This window comes from Coregonus lavaretus, assembly GCF_964263955.1.
Source record: "Coregonus lavaretus genome assembly, chromosome: 28".
Lineage (NCBI taxonomy): Eukaryota > Metazoa > Chordata > Actinopteri > Salmoniformes > Salmonidae > Coregonus > Coregonus lavaretus.
Window position 1 is genome coordinate 7,524,793 of NC_140015.1, and position 15,021 is coordinate 7,539,813.

Here is a 15,021-nt window from a genome sequence, read left to right on the forward strand (position 1 = left end):
CTTCGCTGATCCTCAACACTGGGGCCCCACAAGGGTGCGTGCTCAGCCCCCTCCTGTACTCCCTGTTCACCCATGACTGCGTGGCCAAGCACGCCTCCAACTCAATCATCAAGTTTGCAGACGGCACAACAGTCGTAGGCTTGATTATCAACAATGACGAGACCGCCTACAGGGAGGAGGTGAGGGCTCTGGGAGTGTGGTGCCAGGAAAATAACCTCTCACTCAACATCAACAAAACAAACGAGATGATCGTGGACTTCAGGAAACAGCAGAGGGTGCACCCCCTTATCCACATCGACGGGACCACAGTGGAGAAGGTAGAAAGCTTCAAGTTCCTTGGCGTATATATCACTGACAAACTGAAATGGTCTACCCACGCAGACTGTATGGTGAAGAAGGCGCAACAGAGCGTCTTCAACCTCAGAAGGCTGAAGAAATTTGGCTTGCCACCTAAAACCCTCACAAACCTTTACAGATGCACAATTGAGAGCATCCTGTCGGGCTATATCACCGCCTGGTACAGCAACTGCACCGCCCGCAACCGCAGGGCTCTCCAGAGGGTGGTGCAGTCTGCCGAACGCATTACCGGGGGCAAACTACTCGCCCTCCAAGACACCTACAGCACCCGATGTCACAGGAAGGCCAAAAAGATCATCAAGGACATCAACCACTGTCACGATCGTTGGTTAGAGAGGACCAAGGCGCAGCGTGTTGAGCGAACATACTTTAATAGTAAAGTGCACACACGAATACAAAACAATAAACGATACGTAACGTCCTCAGACAATGACTGACAAGGAACAAAAACCCACAAACACAAGGTGAAAACAGACAGTATAAATATGGCTCCCAATCAGAGACAACGAGCCAAACAGCTGACACTCGTTACCTCTGATTGGGAGTCACTCATCCAAACAAAGAAATACAACCACATAGAACAACCCAACCAAACAGAACACAACGAAACGAACACACCCTGGCTCAACATACAAAGTCCCGGAGCCAGAGCGTGACAGTACCCCCCCCTAAAGGCGCGGACTGCGACCGCGCCTCAATAAGGGCTAAACAAGGGAGGGCTGGGTGGGCATACCTCCTCGGCGGTGGTTCTGGCTCCGGCCCTGATCCCCACCTCCTCTCCAACCCCCCAAAGTACCCCTGGTCCTGTCTAGCCCCGCTGGTCGGAGCCGGACTGACGACACGCGCCCCTGGCTTGGTGCGTGGAACAGGAACGGGCCTCACCGGACTGACGACTCCATTCCCTGGTTTGGTGCGAGTAGCAGGAACGAGCTGGACCAGGCTGACGACTCGCATCCCTGGTTTGGTGCGAGTAGCAGGAACGGGCTGGACCAGGCTGACGCCTCGCACCCCTGGCTTGGTGCGAGTAGCAGGAACGGGTTGGACCAGGCTGGCGACTCGCACCCCTGGTTTGGTGCGAGTGGCAGGAACAGGCCGGGTCGGGCTGGCGACGCACACCGTAGGCTTTGTGCGTGGAGCAGGGACAGGCCGGGCTGGGCTGGCGACGCACACCGTAGGCTTTGTGCGTGGAGCAGGAACAGGCCGGGCTGGACTGGCAACGCACACCGTAGGCTTTGTGCGTGGAGCAGGGACAGGCCGGGCTGGACTGGCGACGCACCTCGTAGGCTTGGTGCGTGGAGCAGGGACAGGCCGGGCTGGGCTGTCGACGCACACCACTGACTTGGTGGGAATGGCAGGAACCGGCCGGGCTGGGCTGACGACGTGCACCACTGACTTGGTGGGAATGGCAGGAACAGGCCGGGCTGGGCTGACGACGCGCACCACTGACTTGGTGGGAATGGCAGGAACAGGCCGGGCCGGGCTGTCGACGCACACCACAGACTTGGTGGGAATGGCAGGAACAGGCCGGGCTGGGCTGACGACGCGCACCACTGCCTTGGTGGGAATGGCAGGAACAGGCCGGACCGTACTGGGGACACACACCACTGGCCCCACGCAGGGATCAGGAACGGGCCGGACCGGACTGGTAACACACCCCAGTACCTCTCGCCGTGCCTCCACACTTTCCCTCTCCTCTGTGCCCAGTGGCCCCCCTAACCTGGCGGCCTTCTCTGCCAACGCTTTGCACCGCTCTAACCCGTACACCTGCTGCCCCGACGTCGTGAGCCCCCCCCTAAAAATTTCCTGGGGGTCTCTCCTCCCCGTGGCCCAGGCCTCTCTCCCTCTTGCCAGACTCGCAATCATCTCCTCCCACGTCCATCCTCTCTCCTCGTCACGCTGCTTGATCTGGTTAAGGTGGGTTTTTCTGTCACGATCGTTGGTTAGAGAGGACCAAGGCGCAGCGTGTTGAGCGAACATACTTTAATAGTAAAGTGCACACACGAATACAAAACAATAAACGATACGTAACGTCCTCAGACAATGACTGACAAGGAACAAAAACCCACAAACACAAGGTGAAAACAGACAGTATAAATATGGCTCCCAATCAGAGACAACGAGCCAAACAGCTGACACTCGTTACCTCTGATTGGGAGTCACTCATCCAAACAAAGAAATACAACCACATAGAACAACCCAACCAAACAGAACACAACGAAACGAACACACCCTGGCTCAACATACAAAGTCCCGGAGCCAGAGCGTGACAACCACCCGAGCCACTGCCTGTTCACCCCGTTATCATCCAGAAGGCGAGGTCAGTACAGGTGCATCAAAGCTGGGACCGAGAGAATGAAAAACAACTTCTATCTCAAGGCCATCAGACTATTAAATAGCCATCACTAGCACATTAGAGGCTGCTGCTGCCTATTGAAATCACTGGCCACTTTAAGAAATGGAACACTAGTCACTTTAATCATGTTTACATATCTTGCACTACTCATCTCATATCTATATACTGTATTCTATTCTATAATATTCTACTGTATCTTAGTCCATGCCGCTCTGTCGTTGCTTGTCCATATATGTAAATATTCTTAAATTCCATTCCTTACTAGATTTGTGTGTATTGGGTATATGTTGTGAAATTGTTAGATATTACTTGTTAGATATTACTGTACTGTCGGAGCTAGAAGCACAAGCATTTCGCTACACCCGCTATAACATCTGCTAAACACGTGTATGTGACAAATACAATTTGATTTGATTTGATACCTAGCTATGACATTTAGCTTTCATAATTGTTTTAAAAATATAAATTACAGGATAATACAATGATAACACAACAAGTATGTTTTATTATTTAGTCCCCCCAAATCCCCACCCCAATTCTGTCTCCTTACGTGCCTTGAGGTAAAACAGCCAACTAGTGATTCATCATGTTTACAGGTCGATCAGAGACTACCTTTAGATCTGACAGACTAAACATGCTCCTTTTAAAAGTCTCTTAAACATTACCTGCAAAGGGCAGGTAAAACAACAAGGTCAAGTGCTCAGCTCATTCCTGGTCTTTATTGGTAGATAGTATTTATAATTACCTTAGGGCTAAAACAACCATGGCATCTACATTTTATTGGATTTCTCTTTGTGTGTGTATACAGTGGGGAAAAAAAGTATTTAGTCAGCCACCAATTGTGCAAGTTCTCCCACTTAAAAAGATGAGAGAGGCCTGTAATTTTCATCATAGGTACACGTCAACTATGACAAACAAAATGAGAATTTTTTTTCCAGAAAATCACATTGTAGGATTTTTAATGAATCTATTTGCAAATTATGGTGGAAAATAAGTATTTGGTCAATAACAAAAGTTTCTCAATATTTTGTTATATACCCTTTGTTTGCAATGACACAGGTCAAACGTTTTCTGTAAGTCTTCACAAGGTTTTCACACACTGTTGCTGGTATTTTGGCCCATTCTTCCATGCAGATCTCCTCTAGAGCAGTGATGTTTTGGGGCTGTCGCTGGGCAACACGGACTTTCAACTCCCTCCAAAGATCTTCTATGGGGTTGAGATCTGGAGACTGGCTAGGCCACTCCAGGACCTTGAAATGCTGCTTACGAAGCCACTCCTTCGTTGCCCGGGCGGTGTGTTTGGGATCATTGTCATGCTGAAAGACCCAGCCACGTTTCATCTTCAATGCCCTTGCTGATGGAAGGAGGTTTTCACTCAAAATCTCACGATACATGGCCCCATTCATTCTTTCCTTTACACGGATCAGTCGTCCTGGTCCCTTTGCAGAAAAACAGCCCCAAAGCATGATGTTTCCACCCCCATGCTTCACAGTAGGTATGGTGTTCTTTGGATGCAACTCAGCATTCTTTGTCCTCCAAACACGACGAGTTGAGTTTTTACCAAAAAGTTATATTTTGGTTTCATCTGACCGAATGACATTCTCCCAATCCTCTTCTGGATCCTCCAAATGCACTCTAGCAAACTTCAGACGGGCCTGGACATGTACTGGCTTAAGCAGAGGGACATGTCTGGCACTGCAGGATTTGAGTCCCTGGCGGCGTAGTGTGTTACTGATGGTAGGCTTTGTTACTTTGGTCCCAGCTCTCTGCAGGTCATTCACTAGGTCCCCCCATGTGGTTCTGGGATTTTTGCTCACCGTTCTTGTGATCATTTTGACCCCACGGGGTGAGATCTTGCGTGGAGCCCCAGATCGAGGGAGATTATCAGTGGTCTTGTATGTCTTCCATTTCCTAATAATTGCTCCCACAGTTGATTTCTTCAAACCAAGCTGCTTACCTATTGCAGATTCAGTCTTCCCAGCCTGGTGCAGGTCTACAATTTTGTTTCTGGTGTCCTTTGACAGCTCTTTGGTCTTGGCCATAGTGGAGTTTGGAGTGTGACTGTTTGAGGTTGTGGACAGGTGTCTTTTATACTGATAACAAGTTCAAACAGGTGCCATTAATATAGGTAACGAGTGGAGGACAGAGGAGCCTCTTAAAGAAGAAGTTACAGGTCTGCTTGTTTGTAGGTGACCAAATACTTAATTCCACCATAATTTGCAAATAAATTCATTAAAAATCCTACAATGTGATTTTCTGGATTTTTTTCTTCTCAATTTGTCTATCATAGTTGACGTGTACCTATGATGAAAATTACAGGCCTCTCTCATCTTTTTAAGTGAGAGAACTTGCACAATTGGTGGCTGACTAAATACTTTTTTTCCCCACTGTATGTGTACATCATGCCATATAGACAGAGACATATAGTCAGGTTAAGGGTTCTGACCGGCAGCAGTATTTGTTTTCAAGAGAGTCGATTCCGACACCAGGTAATGAATGAGATGAACACGTCTGGCTTGCGTTCCATTCTGGACTCCAGCCGCATCTGCTGTCTGACTTCATTTAGTCTGTCTATTAGTTAACACGAGTTACAAAGAAGCCTTGTCTTGTTATACCTCTGCTTACAGTGGCTGCTCAATACTGTAACCTAATCACATCATATGTCTGTCTCTTTTCGTTCATGTTTGTTTTTGGACCAATGCATGCAAAGTTGCAGACTAAACAAAAAGACAAAGCAGGATTGCATAAAATGTGAATTATTACTGTTTTAATTGTTTTAATAAACGGACACTCCGTATATTTCTTTATTATTTTGTGTGTGAAAAATGTACTGTTGTTTCTCTGTACCAATCAAGTACATTTTCCATTTTTGGCACAGATTCTCTCTCTGTATTGCCTCAAAACATCAACATGTCAATCTTCAAAGCATCCCCTGTTTATCCAACATCATTTGGATGAAGCTTGGGTAGCTTGATGGCAACAGGCAGATGGGGTGTGTGTTACCCCGTTTGAAGAAATCGTCTTGTCCTGAAAGCTGTGTAAAACACTGTGCTGCTGGAAACACTGCTGTGTGGTGCCTGTGTACGTGAGGTCTGCAGACTGATGTCCTTTTCTCTGCCACTTTCCTTTCCATCTCCCTCTGTGATGTGATGGGTGTGTGATATCTCTGATTAGAGCGGTTCTGTCTGCTGAGACAAAACAGGACATGACATGTCATTGTGTTTTCAGTTGGGGGCGTGTGCTGCTTCAAAGTTTACGATTGCAGCACTCTGTGTTCCTTTTGGTATATCCTAATTAAAATTCAAAGTGCATTTTGTCTGGACATTTTTTATTACTTTCTAATAAGTAAATTTACATTATTTTAGAATCTCTGCGAGGGTACGGATATAATTATTTATTTATGTGGGAAGCCCTGTAATCCAGTTGCTGTTTTAGATGGGTTTTGTTTCTGTGAAACAGATTGATCTTGATCTCATGTCTTCAACCGTGTTGCTCTGTGCAGGAAACACTGAATCCACTGCAATGCCTAAAGATACCAATCCTGTTGATTGTTCTGAATGTCTTTAGATGTGCCCTACATGTTGACAGAAAGGTGCTATGTTTAGTCATGTGGATGCCTTTGTGTCAGGGAACAATATGGTGATCAGCGGTCCGTGTTGTCTCTCTCTACGGGCAGTTTCACTTCCTGTCAGGCCTAGCTGTCGCTGACGACCGTGCAGCAGGTTCCGGAGCTTATCGCCATGGTGATCTTATATTGCATTGTGTATTCAGGCCACCCTCATGTTCCCAGTTGTTTAGCTACACTTTCAAAGCTAGGCCTCAGTTTTTTCCCTCTCAGTAAATGTATATAACCCATGTGTTTTTCCCAAGACCATGTTTGAAAAGACCAGGTCATGTAAATTAGCTACTGCTAGTATTTTGTTGATAACTAATAGTTATCGTACTGCTTCGTGAGAGAGGGAACACAACAAGCATGTGGATGATACATTACCATCCATGAACATCAATCTTGGACATTCACAGCAAACTGACCAAGCGTTAAATCATCAAGTCCATTCTAAATACTTCATCCACCTGACTATAGTCCTGGAATTCACCACAGAGTAAAACAAGTTCCAGTATGTACTATGAGGTCATCGGCCATATCCTGTCTCAGGTGCAGTGGTTTGTTTGACTGTGTGTGCCAGGGCACTGGGCCAGTATGGGAGAGGAAATGATTCAGTCTACCAGCTAGCTACATAAGTCATTTTGCTATGCTTCCTCTGTTCTCTCTATTACTTATTAAACCACTAGTTCTCTTGATTGCCAAGAAGTGCGTTACTCATTTTTTGTACCATCTTTGTAAAGGTGTGGTGGAATTGTCAGTGGACTACTCACCAGGATGGTCTGCCAAAATACTAAGAGGTCTAAACCCTGTCTCAGTCCTTTGGATTTAGGGCTTTTGTGAGAGGATCATTCCAAATTGAGATTCCAGTGTCAAATCACTTATTGGGAAGTTGGCAGGAGTTTGTGCCAGGACCCTCACCCTGTGACATTTGTAGATAGACTTTGCTTAAAGACACACAACATTGAGAGTTCATTGAAGTGAGTCTTCAGCTACAAAGTGAAGTACATTCAAACCCAGCAGAGCTTATGCCTTAAGAAACACCACCCCTAAAAAAAGCTCACGTCTTATTACTGTGCATGCCTTTTCACGATATCAAGTGTTCAATGTAGATATCTTAGTCATTTATTTACTCTACTTTGCCAACCCTCCCCCCTGAGAGTTGTCAATGGTGACCTTTGTACACTATGGGATGGTTAGGACTAGGGTGTGTGTGTGTGTGCACTGTAGGTCTATAGTATGTGTGTTTACGCATAGCCTGACTATGAACTGTGCCATATCTTCCTCTTTATCCCTGATTTCCCACCTCATCGCTGAAGGATTTGGCTTGAGATTCAGAGATTAAGTGATTGTGACGTGTCTTAGCATGAGTTCCCATGCAGCTGAGCCAAAGCAGCTCAATCAGAGACCTTTATGCTTCTCTCAGTTCAGTCGCCCACAACGTTGCCTGCAGTAGCACAAGTGAATGTGCTCTCGCTGTTTCTATTACATGAATGAGTGTGTTTGCTTAAGGGGTTTGGTAATGTGTCTTTTGTTAACTGCTTATGACAATGGCATCGTTAAAAAGGTTAGGCTATACGAATTAAAGGATTTGAGTGCCTTTGGCTTTCAGTCTTTTCAAACAAGGCTCATGTTGTTGTTTTTACCCAACCCAACCCACAAAGGCTCAATCATTCGCACTGACTTGAATAGGTTTAAATCCGGTGTACTCAAATAGTAGTATGTTGATAAGAGCTCTACTTAAACAATTGTAATGCTATCAGAATCAAAGCAGATAATTCAAAGCCAGCCCACTATATTGTGTATCACAGTGGCAGTAGCTAAGAACAAAGGTGCAAGACATTAGAAAATACTTTGAAGTGAAGAAAAACATCCTAATAATCCAAGCAAGCAAAGCAGCCTGACCACGTGTGTAATATCATATAGCAGGGAAGAAGGCAGGCTGCCTATGTAATTGCATACAAGGTATGTTCAGTGGGCAATTGGGCATAACCTTTACGGAAAAACCACATGATTTCACATGTGAAACCATGTGGTTTTGGAACACTTCACATATGATGATATTTCACATAACTTTTCACATGTGGATTGAAACTTTCACATGATGCCCTGCAAACAAAAAGTTGTTAGGATGTCCCTGGAACATTACGAAATAGCCACAGTGTTTTCCACTTACGTATTTAAAGTACATGATTACATTGTGTATGTTTATTTATACAGTAATTATTATTCAACATGTCCTCACCTGGGATTTGAACTCTCAACCTCTTTCTTCACAGCATTCAAATTTATCATAGTGAATCAGGAGTAACATTAAAACAGAATAATATGCCCCACCAACATTAGACAAGTATACAGAAAACCTTCAAATTGTTGAGATAAGTAAATTAATTCAATGATGAGAGAATAGTCAGATTAACTGATAACTAAAATAGAAAAGAGTGCGATCTGCACTGCTTAAAAATCCTTCTTCAACCTGTCTCCTCCCGTTCATCTACACTGATACAAGTGGATTTAACACGTGACATCAATAAGGGATCATTGCTTTCACCTGGATTCACCTGGTCAGTCTATGTCATGGAAAGAGCAGCTGTTCCTGTTTTGTACTGTTGTGGAAATTCTTACACAGGGACACTTAAAGTCAATCTTAAATTAATAATAGTTTATTGTCAGCAAGCTGGAGAGGTCAAAGTCAAACTTAGATGCATAAAGTACCGGTCTGTAGTGAGCTCCAAAGGGGCAGTCCCGTTAGTTCCCTTATATACTGACAACTTATATTTGCATTCATCATTCATAATTAATGTTTGCTTCATTCATGTGACGACCAATACTGGGTCATGTATGTGACAGACCAATCCCTCATGAGGCTTCTTCTCTCTAAACTGAGACCTTGAAAGTGAGATATCCCTTTCTCTAAACAAGGTTCTGGGCGTATTGCCAAATTGCAGATACTGATAGTGAGGATTCGTTCAATCAGTCACTTGCATGAACACAGAAATTGGTTTATAGAAAAGCACAAACAGAACACAGAAATCTGTTATTAGAAAAGCACAAACATAAAAAATTCCATAACAGTACACTCAGTGCTTAAAAATGTTAACATGTGAGAATAACATGTTTTTACCTCACATGTGAATTGCACTTTCTAAAATCTAACTCTCACATGTGCAATTGCATTTTGACAACTTTGAAATGTTGTCACGTGTAGTTTCATAGTATCTATCATGTTGAAATTTTGCATCCCCATGTTGTCACATTTATTTCACATGAGATCATGTTTTCACATGTGCTCAGATGTTATCACATGTTGCTTTTACAAGTTGTCATGTAATCACATCAACTTCACATAAGATCACATGAGATCACGTGATCATATGTGAAACACGTGGTCACGTGTGAAATTCATGTGGTGTTTCCGTAAGGGAAGACACATCAGGCCTCGATTAGCTCTAATGTCATGTGCTCTTTTCAAACCTGGGTTAAAATAGTATTTCAAAAACTTGATCTGTGCTCGATTGAGCTTGCCTGGTTTATTGAACCAATAGATTATTTTAAAAAACGCAAACCCATCAGGCACTCAATGCAGGCTCAAGTAAACGCTCAAAGTATTTGAAGGACTCTGACTCGTTCTGTTATGTCTTACAGTACAGTGATAATGGAGATCATGCAGAGCACGCCGGCATGGACACCATTAGCCTGTGTGCTGGTAGTGTTGCATTCCTTCCTAGTAACCCCTGCTACCTGTATGACATACCACAGCTGCCGGTACTGGAGCTCCTTTTGCTGAAGTAGCGGGAGAGCACTCCCAGGTCAGATGAGTGGAACAATTACCTTGTGTTTGTTACACAAGCAGGCACATACGCACACACGCACATACACAAAACACACACACGCATGTAAGTACACACACAAACCCACACACACACATGCATGTAAGTACACACACACTGATCAGTAGTGATCCTCCTCTACTCTCTGGTATGTGTATCTCTACTCCCTTTCTCCTCCTCCTTCTCTCCAGTGGGCCAGTGGTATTTGTGATAACATTATCTGTGTAACTAGTCAGCCTGATTGGTGGACGTCAGTAAATGTCCTCCCTATTATCTCTGTCATCGCCTTGGTGACGACTGGCATTTATTCAACTTGACTGATGAGCTCTGAACATTTGTGTCTGCCTGGGTCTAGATATTACAGTCAAAGCTGAAATATCTGTTTTTGTTGCTACAAATGTACAGATCTTCTTAACCCAGAGGAGCTCTCCCATTTCTGGACTCCTTATAGAATAATGATGTGCTACAGTAGTGTCTTTACTATATTGCATTCTTGTTATTAATCAATATTGCGTGGAATTGCTTGATGTTTCTTTCTCCATTGTCCCCTCCACATCCCAAACGACTCATGAATGAGACATGTGTTGGAGAGAAAGGGAGAGAGAGAGAAAGAGAGAAAGGAATTATTAATTAGAGGAGAAGAGACTGATTGACTTTGGTTGTTTGGAGACTGTCGTGTCCTTGTATACCACAGCTCACTCACCCTTTACTTGACATCTTAATTTCCTCGTTCCTGCCCAGCCAAACCTGATTTAGAGTCACATGACACAACCCAACCCAGTCCTGGGTGAGGGGAGGGGGCAACCAAATTAAATTAGACCCCCCAAACTGGATGAGACAGCTCAGCGGGACGGATGGCAGGAGAAAGGTGCCCTTCAGTTCAGCACTCCTCCCTGGTCCTCCCTCTCTTCCGTCTGTCATTGTCTGACTGCCGCCTCTCATCGCCCTCTCCCTCCGCGCCCCACCTCCACAGTCTCTCCTCTGTTTACTCGTTCTACCTCTCTCCAGTCTGACTTTTCTGTGTCTGACCTCTCCCCGACTCCTCCTCATCAGTACCTACCTCATAGTAGTGTGTACAGCATATCAACGAGAAAGAGAAAGCGAGCGAGATAGGGAAAAATCTGCACATCCTGGTTTGGCTGCCTACCGATCTATTATATTTTATTGAAGCAAGGGAGGACAGCTCAAATTGTTTGGTTATTTGACTCTCTGTCTAAAGGAAACAAGACATTTTGAATTACTACTCTCTCTGCTACACAATGCCACATGTCTGTATGGTGAAAGATCTCTGATCAGATAGCCAATTAGGTGCCAGTTATCAAGGGTCAGTGGATACGCATGGTTGACATGGTATCATCAGTGGTGTAGTAGTGCCCGGAGAAGTTGATATACTCCAATTTTTGCATCTTCCCAAACGGCCCGCCCAGCGAAGGAAAGGCGCCCTCTGAGAAACAGTGACTTAAAATGAATGAATCCCATATTGGTCTTTCACAGTCAGGACAATCCAAGATGTACTGTGCAAGTAGTCTAATAGTAGGCCTACTATTGAAATAGATAAATGAGGATGTCAACTGAGTCAGAAATGGACAGGTTTTTGATTTTTTTCCATTTCTTTTAGCTTTTAATTGAAAAAAAAACATTGATGTTCTAAGTCAACAATGTAACAACGGGATGCTGACCTTCTAGGAAGAGTTGCAAAGAAAAAAACATATCTCAGACTGGCCAATAAAAAGAAAAGATTAAGATGGGCAGTCTGAGATATGGCTTTTTCTTTGCAACTCTGCCTAGAAGGTCAGCATCCCGGAGTCACCTCTTCACTGTTGACGTTGAGACTGGTGTTTTGCGGGTACTATTTAATGAAGCTGCCAGTTGAGGACCTGTGAGGCGCCTGTTTCAAATACACTCTAATGTATTTGTCCTCTTGCTCAGTTGTGCACCAGGGCCTCCCACTCCTCTTTCTATTCTGGTTAGAGCCAGTTTGCGCTGTTCTGTGAAGGTAGTAGTATACAGCGTTGTACGAGATCTTCAGTTTCTTGGCAATTTCTCACATGGAAAAGCCTTCATTTCTCAGAACAAGAATAGACTGATGAGTTTCAAAAGAAAGTTATTTGTTTCTGGCCATTTTGAGCCTGTAATCGAACCCACAATTGCTGATGCTCCAGATACTCAACTAGTCTCAAGAAGGCCAGTTTTATTGCTTCTTTAATCAGCACAACAGTTTTCAGCTGTGTTAACATAATTGCAAAAGGGTTTTCTAATGATAAATTAGCCTTTTAAAATGATAAACTTGGATTAGCAAACACAACGTGCCATTGGAACACAGGACTGATGGTTACTGATAATGGGCCTCGGTACGCCTATGTAGATATTCCATAAAAAATCTGCCATTTCCAGCTACAATAGCCATTTACAACATTAACAATGTCTACACTGTATTTCTGATCAATTTGATGTTATTTTAATGGACAAAAAATTGCTTTTCTTTCGAAAACAAGGGCATTTCTAAGTGACCCCAAACTTTTGAATGGTAGTGTAGGCTGCTTTAATATTTAATTGAATTGAGAAGGTTTTTGGGAAAGCCTTTCCATCTACCAGAAGACGGTTAGGCCTATCATTAGCATCTCTATATTTTTCCTGTTCCTTAATTGTTTGAAACCTGGACGTTTTACTTCATATTATGAGGCATGTCTTACCTTGCTTCAAAGTAGCCTAGCCAAAATAAGACCATAGAAATGTTGAGGGAAATATTTTATAAACCTCATATGCGCTCTCCTGTTCTATAGGACTATTTTTCAAATCAACTTTCTTTCATTGTTTAGCAGCCAAAGGCATTATCCTAGTCATATTAGCAACCCATAATAGTTGTTGCATCTTTAGATCTCTAACGCCGTGTGCACATTGCTGCGCTTAAAATGTGAAAAAATGATAGTTTATCGACATTTTAACCGAAACATTCTGATCTGTTAAATCACCCTTACTAATTGATACCGCGTATACCTCGACTAAACTACTTGTGGGGATTAAGAAGGGAGTGTACGCAATGCCCACTGAAAAAGTGGGTATAAGGCGTATACCTGTGTATACCTGCCACTACACCACTGGGTATCATCTGATCTCCTGCAGACATGCGTGTGGGACCTTGTTGTCAGTGAGTTTAACATGCTGTACTATAGATGGCTAATCTAGCGGTTGAAATGTAAATGCAGATTATTTTTTTTGTCTTGTTTGGATCCACAGACTCCTTGTTGGAGCGCCCAAGGAGAAGGCAGAGGCCGGCGTGAAGGCCAATAAAACAGGAGATGTGTATACCTGCCCTGTAAATGTTGCCCAATCAGATTGCACCAGGATGAACCTGATTGGCTCAGGTAGGCAATGTGTTTTTGCACTTGTGGCGGAAAGTTTCTAATTCTGCTTTAAAAATGTAAGGAAATATTATAGAAAATGTGGACTAAGAATAGATTACTGATTGCTCTACAAAGGTACTATCCATGGAAAACATTCATATCATCACAGAGGAAATGTTAATAACAAATCAACTGAAATAAGGGATGTGAAGAGGAACATAAGGAAGTAATTGGTTCTGGTTCCTAAAACAAATGCCTTATTGTTGTATTGTTATGAAACCCAAAGCACAGTGATGATGAGTGAGACATACTGTGACCTTTGACCTTTCAGACCCTGACCTCATTGAGGGTGAGGACAGAGTGGAGGATATGTGGCTGGGGGTGACCGTGGCCAGCCAGAGACAGCCAGGGGGGCGAATTCTGGTGAGTAACTTCTTGTCTGCTTATTAAAGCTTAATTGGTTCAAGAGGCCATCAGACACTCTCCTCTTGTGACCCTCCAGACCAGCAAGTTTGATCTCCTTTCTGAGTTTACAGAACAGATTAGTGTAAATTACAGCAAAGAATGTTAAAATGCATTCAATATTGATATTAATGATGATCTCTGGCAAATTACTGTATCATACTACTTGATTAAATGGTATTGAATGACCAAGACAAAGAGGATTAAATATCATTCTCTCTCTCCTGTCTCTCTCTCTCTCTCTCTCTCGCTCTCTCTCTCTCTCTCTCTCTCAGACCTGTGGCCATCGCTTTGTGAAGATATACGGCGTATTGAAGCTGCGTCAGATGATTGGGAAGTGTTATATCCGTGGTAACGACCTGAACTATAATGAAACAGACATGCACTGGCAAAACCCTGATCAGGTGTGCAGCCACACTAAAGACATCACAGGCGAGGTCATGTGCAACATGGGCATCTCTGCTGCAATCACTGACACAGAGGTCATCGTGGGCGCCCCTGGCAGCTTTGAGTGGCAAGGTAGGCATAGATTTGTTTGAGACTGAAAAAAATACATCCCACAGGAACAATACAATCAATCATGACCGAAATTATTGGCACTCTTGATAAAAATGAGCAAAAAAGACTGTATAAAATAAATAATACAAATACTATATGAACGTATTTTATGTTAATATATTTTTACAGAGAAAATGATTTTGTTTAACAAGTAATCTTTTTTTTCTCTGACAAAGATAGGGGTCCAAAATGATTGGCACCCATGTTTTCAATACTCCGGCACCTTCCCCTTGCGAGGATAACGGCACTGAGCCTTTTTGTCAAATGTTTTATGAGATTGGAGAACACATTGGGAGGGATTTCAGGCCATTCCTCCATACACAATCCTTCCAGATCATGAATATCATTAGTCTGCACTTATGGACTGCCCTCTTCCATTCAAACCACAGGTTTTCTATGGGGTTCAAGTCTGGAAATATGGATTTTGTGGTCAATTAACAATTTCTTTGTGGATTTTGATGTATGCTTGGGGTTATTGTCTTGCTGGAAGATCCACTTGTGCCCAAATAGCTC

General features: G+C 43.6%; 1 protein-coding gene across 1 annotated transcript in view; it reads left to right on the plus strand.

The window, feature by feature from the left end:
- Positions 1-15,021, plus strand: part of LOC311103927 (integrin alpha-3-like) — a 48,034-nt gene that overhangs the window by 11,373 nt on the left and 21,640 nt on the right. Inside the window, exons 2-4 of the mRNA XM_084145546.1 lie at positions 13,382-13,509; positions 13,820-13,911; positions 14,226-14,469. Of these exons, the coding sequence (XP_084001672.1) occupies positions 13,382-13,509; positions 13,820-13,911; positions 14,226-14,469 (464 nt within the window). The remainder of the gene's footprint in view (positions 1-13,381; positions 13,510-13,819; positions 13,912-14,225; positions 14,470-15,021) is intronic.